The sequence below is a fragment of the Somniosus microcephalus genome, chromosome 16 (assembly GCF_052327205.1).
Source record: "Somniosus microcephalus isolate GS21.2 chromosome 16, FLI_Smic_1.0, whole genome shotgun sequence".
Lineage (NCBI taxonomy): Eukaryota > Metazoa > Chordata > Chondrichthyes > Squaliformes > Somniosidae > Somniosus > Somniosus microcephalus.
In genome coordinates this window covers 76,086,941-76,099,697 of record NC_141002.1, presented here as the reverse complement: position 1 = coordinate 76,099,697, position 12,757 = coordinate 76,086,941, and the positions used below count along the sequence as shown (strand labels likewise).

At 41.9% G+C, this 12,757-nt stretch overlaps 1 protein-coding gene across 1 annotated transcript in view; it reads right to left on the bottom strand.

Annotated features, from left to right (window-relative positions):
• The window catches only part of LOC147106303 (putative methyltransferase-like protein 25), a 64,056-nt gene that overhangs the window by 45,471 nt on the left and 5,828 nt on the right, over positions 1 to 12,757 (bottom strand). Inside the window, exon 3 of the mRNA XM_086009292.1 lies at positions 7,212 to 7,318. Within this exon, the coding sequence (XP_085865418.1) occupies positions 7,212 to 7,318 (107 nt within the window). The remainder of the gene's footprint in view (positions 1 to 7,211; positions 7,319 to 12,757) is intronic.

Here is a 12,757-nt window from a genome sequence, read left to right as displayed (position 1 = left end):
TAATATAGCGGGCTAGAAATTCGGGTCGGAGGCTTCCCGCGGGTGCATGCCCCCGACCTGCACTTACCTAGCGCGCCGGCCATTGCGCTGTGGGCCCGCGTGGGATTCTGATCCTGGGCCTGCTCCAACTTTCGGCGCGAAGTGCTCGCGTATCCCAGCGGCGAAGTTAGTTCGAAGCGTTCCCCTGGGATCACGTGGGCCATGGAAAGCCAATCGTAGCAGGGAATCTCTATTCATAGATTTGACAGGAAGACCTGTCAAATCTATGAATAGAGTTCGGCCCCAAAACATAACTAAAACTTCAAATAAATTTTAAAAAACACATCACATTTTTAAAATAACTATAAATTACATGAAGTAACTATTTTAAACAATAATTTAAATTTTTGAAAAAATTAATTACAGTTTTTAACGGGGCTAAAAATAAACTTACCTTTCTTTAAAGTATTTAAAAATAATAAACCTGTGGAAAAAATGTTTTAATTTTACTTAATTCACCAGTTACCTTGTTAAAAGCAGGCCTTACGACTGCTTTTTAAAAGCGTAGCTGCTGGAGACTTACCCTCCCGGAGAAACCTGTAAAAAAAACGGAAGTTCCAGGCGTACGTGCTGCCTCTCCGGCGCACGCGTTCGACCTGTCAATCCCTTCCTTTAAGGGAATGGAAGTTCCGGCTTCCCGTGCATGCACAGTGCATGCACGAAACCGGCACTTTCGTTGGGCCTACGCGCGAGTACCCAGCGCGTACTCACCCGTGGGGACCCGAATTTCTGGCCCAGCGTTTTATCATGTCTCTCAGAAACATCCCAAACATCATATACAATTAATTACTTTGAAGTATGATGTAGGCAAAGGCAGAGTGAGTAAGAAGCTAAAGAGGGCGAAAACAAGGCAGAAATTGTGAGAAAAAGGAAAAGTGATCAAAAAGCAGAGAGACATCAGAAATGGGCAGTGTGAGGGTTTGATAAACGGGTAGATGGTGCAAGATGTAGGTGGAATGAATAAGAAGCAGGCAAACAGAGAAGGCAACAAGAGGAGTGACAAATCAGGAAAAACTAACTGGGGAAAATTTAGAAAATTAAGTAGTAAGTGTGCAGAATTATCAGACAGAGAACTACATAAACTTAGGGAAGCAGCAAATGAGGGTGGGGGGGGGGAATGAAATATACCATCCCTCAAAAAAAGGGTAGAAATGACTGCTAGTGATGCTATTATATGGGCGTTTAACATGCTTTCGAAATGCTTCTCTCTGCTATTTTAATGAAGGTATTACCTATTTAAAATAAACAGGTTAACATCTTTGTTTAACAGCGGAGAAAGGAATACATACCATTGAGTGCTTGCACAGTCAATAGTCATTTCTACCCTATAAGCTAAAGATAGAATATTTCCTGATTTTGAAATATGCTATTGAAAAAAGACAAAAACATGTAAAGATATGGAAGATAAATAATTTAGAAAGATCAACACAGAAAATGCATTAAGGTTTAAAATCAATGTTCAGTTAAGTCATATAAACAGCTTTAGTCCATCAATGCCTTTTATGCGAGCTATCGATTTGAGACTCAGAATCAAAATTCTTTTCAGAAAATATTACTTTAGGACAGGTATTATATCAAAATGTACATTAACAGTTGATGATTTTACACTAGCACAGGAAAACTGATGAGCTAAAATAGTGTTTATATTTCAAATTGTGTCTCGCACTAATTATTCTGATGGGTAACCTCCTGGAACAAACCAACTGATTAAAGGGGGAGAAAAATCTGTCTCCTGTGACAAACTCCCTTTGTATAGAATAACAATAATATACTCACCTTTTGGAAAGGGCACCATGGCCGTATATTCATTGTGTGTTTCTCTCCTCCCCCCTCCTGTTGCCCTCCCCATGCTACACATAATTTCCTGGCAGACAGGAATCATTTACCCTTGATCAATGTCAGTCTTGAGCGGACTGCAAGAGTGGTCTGCGGCGACGTAATCTAATTCCCCTCCCGTGGGAGGCACATCTTGTATCTACTTGCTTTATCGCTTCAAAAATAGAGCAGAGATTGACTGCCTCCTGCGTCGAGCATTTTATTTTTGTTTTAGTGGAAGCTTCTAAACATTTGTATATTTGAACTGAACCTGAATCTCCAAATGTTTCTCAATGCTTAGACTGTTCCTTTGGAGATACAAAATGATATCATCAACAGTGCTGCAGCCAAGTCTATAACTAATCCTGTCAAATGATATTAGAGACATCATTTTCTTAAATGGATAGTACACGTTGCATATTAGCAAATGGTTATAATATCATTGATGAGGTCACATCTGGAGATTTTGAGATTTGAAAAATACTCATATTGGAAACATCTGGAGCCAAGATAAACTGTCTCAATTCTTGTTGAAATGTTTTTTAAATTCATAGGAATATATTTGGCCATTTACATGTACACATCAGATTTAGTTTGGTGACCTTTAATATAGGTTTCAAAGTTAATTTAGACGTACAGATTTTTTTTGTTAATAGTAATTTTTTGGTGAATTATATGCTGCTTAACGTGAAGGATGTCAGTGCTGTGGAACGAAACATTATTTTACTCTTCCCATCCACTGTTAAAATAAAATTCAATGTTGTCTGATGAAGGGTGAAGCTGCCCCGTGTGCCTTAATTAAAGTCTGAAGAGACACTCTTAATGGCACCATTGACATTTCCACTAGATACCCTTGGGCATGCTTTGATTAAAATTCACATCTTGTGCCAAATTTTAGCTACACTGCCCAAACTCATTTTGTGTAAGGATCTTTATAACTGGCACACAGAGGAGAGGTCAGTCCCATTGAGACACGAGCGGTGCGCTAATCCACTGCACTACCCAATTTCTTCACTTAAACTGTATTCTGCACTTCATGTTTCAACATTAGGTAGCAACTCAGGACTAGCTAGTATTTATTTAAAACAAGTATTAACTGAAACTTTAGTCAATCTATGTAAACAGACTGGGTAAATGTGAATTTGACTTTTGTAAATTAAATTCATCCAATCAATAAAATATGGGCTAGATTTTTTCTCTTATTATTCAAAGTCAATGGGCAGAAAATCTATCCTCTGACACTTTTATGTAAAAAGCCCCAATGAAATCTATAAATAGTGTATAGTGGTCATCAGAAATGTACGGGCATTTTTATAGATCAGTTATATAATTGCACACATTAGAATTTCATAGACATGCAAAAGCTATTAGACAGTCTAGAGTAAGTGCAGTCAGCACGTTAAAGTTCAGGTTGTTTTAAGTTAGTCATATACTGTACATTTCCTAAAATGTCCCTAGCCTCCTTATAATGGCCCATTACTTCCTGAGTCACAGTTCTTAAAAATAACCTCTGAACTCATTGACAGACTTCACTACAGCATACCAAAACAAGAACTGATTCAAACACAGGCTTTGTGGCATTTTCTGCTTGCATCATTCTGCTTAATAAAGTCTGTTCTTTGTGCACTCCAGAACCAGTATGACCAGAGCCAGGATGACCAGAGCCAGGATGAACACACACCCTCTTGCTGCAACCATCGGCAAATGATTGCTCGGTGTCTGACTCCCACTGTTAAATGCTTTGGGATATTTCCATACTTCCCGGAAATAGTGAAGAACCAAGCGTCTAGCGAGAATGAGGAACTGAAGGAAATTAGGATTAGTAAAGAAATAGTACTGGAGAAATTAATGGGACCGAAAGCCGATAAATCCCCTGGACCTGATGGCCTACATGCTAAGGTTTTGAAAGAGGTAGCTATAGAGATAGTGGATGCATTGGTTGTCATTTTCCAAAATTCCATAGATTCTAGAACGGTTCCCACAGATTGGAAGGTAGCAAATGTAACTGCACTATTTAGAAAAGGAGGGAAGAGAGAAAATGGGGAACTACAGCCCAGTTAGCCTGACATCAGTAGTACGGATTTTGCTAGAATCTATTATTAAGGACGTGGTAACAGGGTACAGGAAACTTTGGTTTATCCGGAGGTTGTATGTCCGGAATACTCGATCTAATGGCAAAAATCAGGAGCCGTTTTCTGTAAGTTTTTTTTAGATCTCGTTTTTTTTTTCCCAGTCAGCCACTGCAAGGTCTGTAGCTATAGCAACAGCTTCAGCTAGAGACGCTTGCAGCTGCAGCCGACTCTTTAGAAGCTGTTGCTAAGCAACAGTGTTTGTTGTCAGGTACGGAGATGAAAACCTCCGTATGCTTCAACATTAACTTTGTATGTCCGGCAGTTTTGATAGATCGGCAACACGCCGGTCCCGTCGCTGCCGGATATCACAAAGTTTCCTGTACTTAGAAAATAATAATACGGATTTATAAAATGGAAATCGTGTTTGACGAATGAGTTTTTTGAGGTTGTAACTAGCAGAATAGATAAAGGGGAACCAGTGGATGTGGTGTATTTGGATTTTCAGAAGTTATTCGATAAGGTGCCACACAAGAGGTTATGAAACAAAATTAGGGCTCATGGGGTTGGGGTTAATATACTAGCATGGATTGAGGATTGGTTAACGGGCAGAAAACAGAGAGTAGGAATAAACGGATCTTTTTCGGGTTGGCAGGCTGTAACTAGTGGGGTACCGCAAGGATCAGTCCTTGGGCCTCAGCTATTCACAATCTACATCAATCATTTGGATGAGGGGACCAAATGTAATATATCCAAGTTTGCTGATGATACAAAGCTGGGTGGGAATGTAAGTTGTGAGGAGAATGCAAAGAGGCTTCAAGGGGATACAGACAAGCTAAGTGAGTGGGCAAGAACATGGCAAATGGAATATAATGTGCAGAAATGTGAAGTTATCCACTTTGGTAGGAACAATAGAAAAGCAAAGTATTTTTTAAATGCTGAGATTAGGAAATGTTGGTTTTCAGAGGGACCTAGGTGTCCTTGTACACGAATCACTGAAAGTTAACTTGCAGGTACAGCAAGCAATTAGGAAAGCAAATGGTATGTTGGCCTTTATTACAAGAGGATTTAAGTATAAGAGTAAAGACATCTTACTGCAATTATATAGGATCCTGGTGAGACCACACCTGGAGTATTGTGTACAGTTTTGGTCTCCTTACCTAGGAAGGATATACTTGCCATAGAGGGAGTGCAACGAAGGTTCACCAGACTGATTCCTGGGATGGGGGGGTTGTCCTATGGGGAGAGATTGAGTAGACTAGACCTATATTCTCTCGAGTTTTGAAGAATGAGAGGTGATCTCATTGAAACATACAAAATTCTTACAGGGCTTGACAGGGTAGATGCAGGGAGGATGTTTCCCCTGGCTGGGGAGTCTAGAACCAGGGGTCACAGTCTCAGAATAAGGGGTCGGCCATCTAGGATTGAGATGAGGAGAAATTTCTGCACTCAAGAGGGTGGTGAATCTTTGGAATTCTCTGCCCCAGAGAGCTGTGGAGGCTCAGTCGTTGAATATATTCAAGACAGAGATCGATAGATGTTTGGATATTAAGGGAATCAATGGATATAGGTATAGTGCAGGAAAGTGTTGAGGTGGAAGATCAGCCATGATCTTAGTGAATGGCGGAGCAGGCTCGAGAGGCCAAATGGCCTACTCTTGCTCTAATTTCTTATGTTCTTATTTTGGATTAGACCAAACACAAATTTTAATGCTAATTATGGATCATTAGCACATATGCAAAATATTTTGAAATTAAACTGATTTATGGATTTTGCAGTTAATTTTGATGAAAAAGCACTCCTGCTGCTCTTGGCCTCACCAGAAAATCTTGGGCCACCCTGCCCTAAGTGTTCTCCCCTTCCCTGACGGGGATTCCCCTTGCAAGCACTTACCATGTGCCGGAGGATGGGGACCATTTCTGCAGGTCCCCAGCAGCTAGGGTTCCCAACCATCCCAGAAGGCCGAGAGATCAGCCCTTTAAATTTCCCACCAAAGTGCGCCCCTGCTCCGCTCCGTAACGTGACCCATGGAGAGCCAGGACCGCATGTAGTGCAGTCGGGAGGGGGCCGGAGAGTCGGGAATCGCGGGTGTCGACAATCTCGTCTCAGCAACCGGGGAGTGTCGGTGTGACTCACAGGGTCAACTCACTGTTGTGTTTATGGGACTTGTACAGCCGACTCGCGCTAAAGCAATGTTACTTCAGTATGTGGATTCAATCACTCATTCAGGCTCTGCTCTTCCAACTCTCCTATCAGGTCAGGTAGGCAACTGTCGGCTTTTGGACTGGACATTCGTTTTTGTGAGCACTGCTTGGAATTGTAAGTCAGACACCAACAGGGTCACCTCTTGGTGTGTTATCCTGATATGTCCTGGTGTCACTCGGGGCTCTTAAATGGCGGGGGGGCTCTAAAATGGCGGTGGTGGGGGGAGTCTCTGAAATGGGATGTTCCTCAGTATCCCCTCATCCCCACCCTCAGTTTCCTGTCTATCTCACCCTCGGTTTCCCCTCTTCGCCTGTTTACGGGTGGTCTCCCGGTTCTTGGAACTTGTTGCATAACAGCTGCTAGCGCAGGAGCCAAAATACTCAACTACAGGGACCCAACCTTTATAAGGTAAATGCAATAACATTTGTAGAAGTCATGTGATCAAATGCCACATGATCAAATTTCAGGTGGTCAGATGTCACATGATCTAACCTCCACGAATGCACCCTGCCAAGAGCGGCCGCCGAGCTTCACGATTTTAACATCGTGGTAGTCCCTTCCCACTTCTTTTGATCGGGAAGCAGCGTGCTAATGAGGCCTGGCCATTAAAATCAGCCAAGCCTGCCTGTTGTCGCTCGCTTGGCCGCATTTCCACCCAGAAGATAAAATCATCCCCATTAAGTAGGAAATTTGGGGAATTGGCAGAACCGATCTAATATTCCATGATACAGCATCATGTTCTAAATCAGCATGCTTGGTGGATGCTAACATCACCCAAAAGCATTAGCATATTCATTTTTACAGAAGTTGAAAATACTGGCATTCCACCAGCACTGCCTTCATACTATCTCATGCTCTGTATATGGAAAGAACCTCTATGAAAGGAAATGAGTCCAGGAATTAGGGCCTGCATTTTCCTGGCATATTCAACATATCTTGGACTAAAAGGATTTCGACTAGTAACTGCACCAGAGACACTGTACTACTTTTAGGAAATTGGTGCTTTAAACAGACTTGGAAATTGTTCTGCTGCTGCACAACTAGGATGCTTCGACTAATCAATGGTTGGAAGTTCTCTCTCACCTGGTGGATATTGCAATATTTGGCAAAACATGCGATGACTTCAGACATCACCTCAACCTCATGGGACTTCTTTCTATTCATAAACGTGCTGGTTTTCAGAAACATATCTAAGAAAGACAAAAATATTTTGAGATTCTTCTCCTTCGCCAATATGCTGAAAAACCGCCAGGTGTTTACACACGAAGAGGTGACTACCCATACCCGTGACCTACAAGCTGCAATGTTATATAACAAAATAAAATCGAGATGAAAGGCAACCTCGTAGCAACATAGGAGGAGAAATTCAACTTACAGCCACCCGTAAATTGGGCATTCAGCCTCCAAATTTCGCATCGCGATCTGCTACGGCTGATCTGGACCGGAAATGCGCCGGACGCCACGCTACCTTGGGCGACTTTTAGTCATCCAGAGCGCTCCCCTCAAACAGCAGCTAGGCTTCTTAAATATGCAAATCGGGGGTGCAACGTCGGTTGCAGAATGTGAAATCCAGGTGCAAACGGGTGGCGCTTCCGCCGTGCATGCTCTGCTTGGTTGTAACATGACTTGAGCGGCCTAACCAGCGATTCTTAAAGGGGCCGAGTCATTTTCAGTTTTTATATTTGTGGGCCCACAGAAAAACTCCAGCCCGAGTCATTTTCAGTTTTTATATTTGTGGGCCCACAGAAAAACTCCAGCCTAACTGATATGTACGAGGCCACCGGGATTGCTTCCCCCCTCCCCCAAGGCCCAACCTGCCGTGCGGCCCTGCATGAGAGCAGGCTGATTTCCCACCCTCCCCCAACTGGTGAGCTACGGTGCTGCACCTATTTGGTTCCGCGGCTCACTAACAGCATTTCAATTAGGCCCGAAGATGAATTTGGTTCCTGCGCAGGCCGGCACGAAGTGGTCCATCCACCAACTTTGCGCCGGTTTTGGGCGCAAGTTAAATTTCTCCTCTGCAGTGTCAGAATCTCAACGATGATATCCAGGTTTAAATCTGCACCTCCTCACCTGACATGATGATAGTGTGGATATAAGGCACTAACCTATGGGTGGGGGGGGGGGGCGGGGGGGAATAGGGAAAAAAAAACACATTTACAAGATTTGGCTAACTAAATTAATAACAATACTGTGGAGGAGGAATTCCTAGAGTGTGTTCGGGATGGTTTCCAGGACCAATATGTCGAGGAACCAACTAGAGATCAGGACATCTTAGACTGGGTATTATGTAATGAGAAAGGATTAATTAGCAATGTTGTTGTGCGAGGCCCATTGGGGAGGAGCGATCATAATATGATAGAATTCTTCGTTAAGATGGAGAGTGAAGTAGTTGACTCAGAGACTAGGGTTCTGAATTTAAATAAAAGAAACTACGATGGTATGAGGCGCGAGTTGGCTAGGATGGATTGGGGAACGTTACTTAAAGGGTTGACGGTGGATAGGCAATGGCAAACATTTAAAGATCACATGGATGAACTACAGAAGTTGTTCATCCCTGTTTGGCATAAAAATAAAACAAAAAAGGTGACTCAACTATGGCTAATAAGGGAAATTAGGGATAGCATAAGATCCAAGGAGAGGACATATAAATTGGCCAGAAAAAGCAGCAAACCTGAGGATTGGGAGCAGTTTAGGATTCAGCAAAGGAGGACAAAGAGATTAATTAAGAGGGGGAAAATAGAATATGAGAGTAAGCTTGCAGTGAACATAAAAACTGACTGTAAAAGCTTCTATAGATATGTGAAGAGAAAAAGATTGGTGAAGTCAAGCGTAGGTCCCTTGCAGTCAGAATCAGGGGAATTTATAATGGGGAACAAAGAAATGGCAGACCAATTAAATACATACTTTGGTTCTGTCTTCACAAAGGAGGACACAAATAACCTTCCAGAGATTTTGGGGTCTGATGAGAGGGAGAAATTGAACGAAATCAGTATTTGTAGGGAAATGGTATTAGGGAAATTGACGGCATTGAAGGCCGATAAATCCCCAGGGCCTGATAATCTACATCCTAGGGTACTTAAGGAAGTGGCCCTAGAAATAGTAGATGCATTGCTGGTCATCTTCCAAAATTCTATAGACTCTGGAATAGTTCCCATGGATTGGAGGGTAGCTAATGTAACCCCACTATTTAAAAAAGGTGGTAGAGAGAAAACGGGGAATTATGGACCGGTAAGCCTGACATCGGTGGTGGGGAAAATGCTAGAGTCCATTATAAAAGATGTAATAGCAGAGCACTTGGAAAACAGTGACCGGATCGGACAAAGTCAACATGGATTTACAAAAGGTAAGTCATGCTTGACTAATCTACTGGAATTTTTTGAGGATGTAACTGGTAGAATAGATAAGGGAGAACCAGTGGATGTGGTGCATTTTGATTTTCAGAAGGCTTTCGATAAGGTCCCGCATAAGAGATTGGCGTGCAAAGTTAAAGCATATGAGATTGGGGTAAGGTACTGACGGATAGAGAACTGGTTGGCAGACAGAAAGCAAAGAGTTGGAATAAACGGGTCTTTTTCCGAGTGGCAGACAGTGACTAGTGGGGTACCGCAGGGATCGGTGCTAGGACCCCAGCTATTCATAATATATATTAATGATCTAGTCGAGGGAACTAGATGTAATATCTCCAAGTTTGCAGACAACACAAAGCTGGGTGGGCGTGTGTGCTGTGAGGAGGATGCAGAGAAACTCTAGTATGATTTGACAGGTTGGGTGATTTGGCAGATGCATGGCAGATGCAGTATAATGTGGATAAATGCGAGGTTATTTGCCACTTTGGTGGCAAAAACAGGAAGACAGATTATTATCTGAACGGCAATAGATTGGGAAAAGGGGAAGTGCAACGAGACCTGGGTGTCCTTGTATACCAGTCGCTGAAGGTAAGCATGCAGGTGCAGCAGGCGGTTAAGAAGGCAAATGGTATGTTGGCCTTCATAGTGAGAGGATTCGAGTACAGGAGCAAGGATGTCTTGCTGCAGTTGTACAGGGTTTTGGTCGCCTTATCTGAGGAAGGATGTTCTTGCCATGGAGGGAGTGCAGCGAAGATTTACCAGACTGATACCTGGGATGGAAGGAATGACGTATGAAGAGAGATTGGGTCAATTAGGCTTATATTTGCTAGAGTTTAGAAGAATGAGAGGGGATCTCATTGAAACTTATAAAATTCTAACAAGACTAGACAGACTAGATGTAGGAAGGATGTTCCCGATGGCGGGGGAGTCCAGAACCAGGGGTCACAGTCTAAGGATAAGGGGTAAGCCATTTCGGACTGAGATGAGGAGGAATTTCTTCACCCAGAGAGTGGTGAACCTGTGGAATTCTCTACCACAGAAGACAGTTGAGGCCAACTTATTAAATATATTTAAGAAGGAGTCAGATATATTTCTTAAGGCTAAAGGGATCAAGGAATATGGGGAGAAAGCAGGGACAGGGTACTGAATTTGGATGATCAACCATGATCTCATTAAATGGCGGAGCAGGCTCGAGAAGCCTGTACTCCTGCTCCTATCTTCTATGTTTCTAGGAAAGGTTTTCTTTAATAATTAAGCTGTTACTGTTTTGAAATCTTACGCTTGCAGTACACATATTTTCCTATATAGGTGCTTTAATATTTTCTATATGTCAGTTCTCAGTTACTATACATAGACGACAACATCATACGCAGAACAGCTTTTCTTCTGTTCCCATAGGAGACAAGTATAATTTTTAGATAAAACTAGACAGTAGCAGGACCAGACCTATTGCCTGGCACACAAGTAAGGATACCCTTCTTTCCACCTGGGGCAAAGATTTGGAAATGTGTCTTATTGCTAATTGCAACAAGCCACATTTTAGTTCTCATAATTGTAGATATATGAAGAAGAATTTTGGATTGATTTGTCTCTCTATGTATTTAATACTTGATCCCCACATGGAAGAATTTCAAGATGGTGGCCAGTCATTTGAGGAGAGAGATGAGAAGCAGCTTGTGGTGTAATCTGAGGGACGATGACAGCAGGGGGTATTAAAGCTTCTCCTGTACTTGAAATACAGATGAGGGAAATGTTGTGGATGTGATATGCATGGGCATTCGTGTACATAGAAGGATATGTTGATGGGGTTAGATGAAGAGGGGTGGGAGGAGGCATAAACACTGGCATGGACATGTTGGGCTGAAAGGCTTTTCCTGTGCTGTAAATACTTTGTAATACATGGGCTTTTGACAAGGCACCACATAAGACACTATTGGAGAAGATTAAGAGGTATGGAATTAAGCAAATTATAGAAAATTAGATAAAAACCAGTTGGTTGGAAGGAAGGAAACAGAGAGCAGGAGTTTAGGGCAGTTTCTCAGAGTGGTTGGAAGTGGGTAACAGTGTCCCACAGGGTTCTGTTTTGGGACTTCTTCTATTCACTGTGCACATCAATAATTTGGATAAAGGGCTGGAGGGAACGGTGTCCAAATTTACAGACAATGCTAAAATAGGAAATGTGGTAAATAATTTTGAGGACCAAAGGAAGCTGCAAGAAGATATTGATAAGTTGGTGGAATGGCCAAAAATTGTGGTAGAAGGAATTCAAAGCAATAAATGTGAGATGGTACATTTTGGTTCAAAAAAGTAATAATTATACTTTGAATGGGTAAAAGCTGGGTGATGTCGAAGAGCAGAGGGATTTGGGAGGATTTCAGATTCACAAGACATTTAAAGCATCACCTCAAATGGATAAAGCCATAAAAAGCTAATGGAATACTGGCCTTTATGGCAAGAGGTATCGAATAAAAATGTTGCAATGTAATGGTGACTCTATGCAAAACCTTCGTAAGACCGCAGTTGGAGTACTGTATATAGTTTTGGGCTCCGCACTGTCGGAAGGATGTTGAAGCATTAGACAGGGTACAGCGCAGATTTACTAAGATGCTGCTTGGTATGAGGAAATACAATTATGAAGAAACCTTGAAAAATTGGGACTGCTTTTGTTAGAACAAAGTAGATTACAGGATGATTTGAAATGTTTGAAATTATGAAGGGCTGGGACAGAGTAGTTAGAAACAGATTGTTCCCAATGATTGAGGGTCTAGAACAAGGACATAAATATAAGATTAAATATAAAGATTTATCACAGAAAGCAGGATAAATGTTTTTACAGAGAGCTGTAATGCTATGGAGTGTACTACCAGAGTTAGTGATTGAAGCAGTGACCTTGTCAACATTTAAGAATGAGGTTAGATAGGTGATTGGCGCAAATGGGAATAAAGGGATATGCGTACGGAACAGGCGCTTGAGATTAGGATTACTGCTTGCGTGCAGCATAAGCATGAACATGAACTAGTTGAGTCTAATGTGCTGTTTCCTTGTTGTAATTTCTGTGTATGTTTGGAGCCTGTACACATGTACATATTTATATATATACACATATACATAATATATATATATATACACACACACACACATATATATATATATATATTATATGTATGTTTGGAGCCTACATCTAAATATTAAAACATAGAAACTTGGAAACAGTGCGGAGCCCAAAACTATATACAGTACTCCAACTGCGGTCTTACTAAGGTTTTGCATAGAGTCACC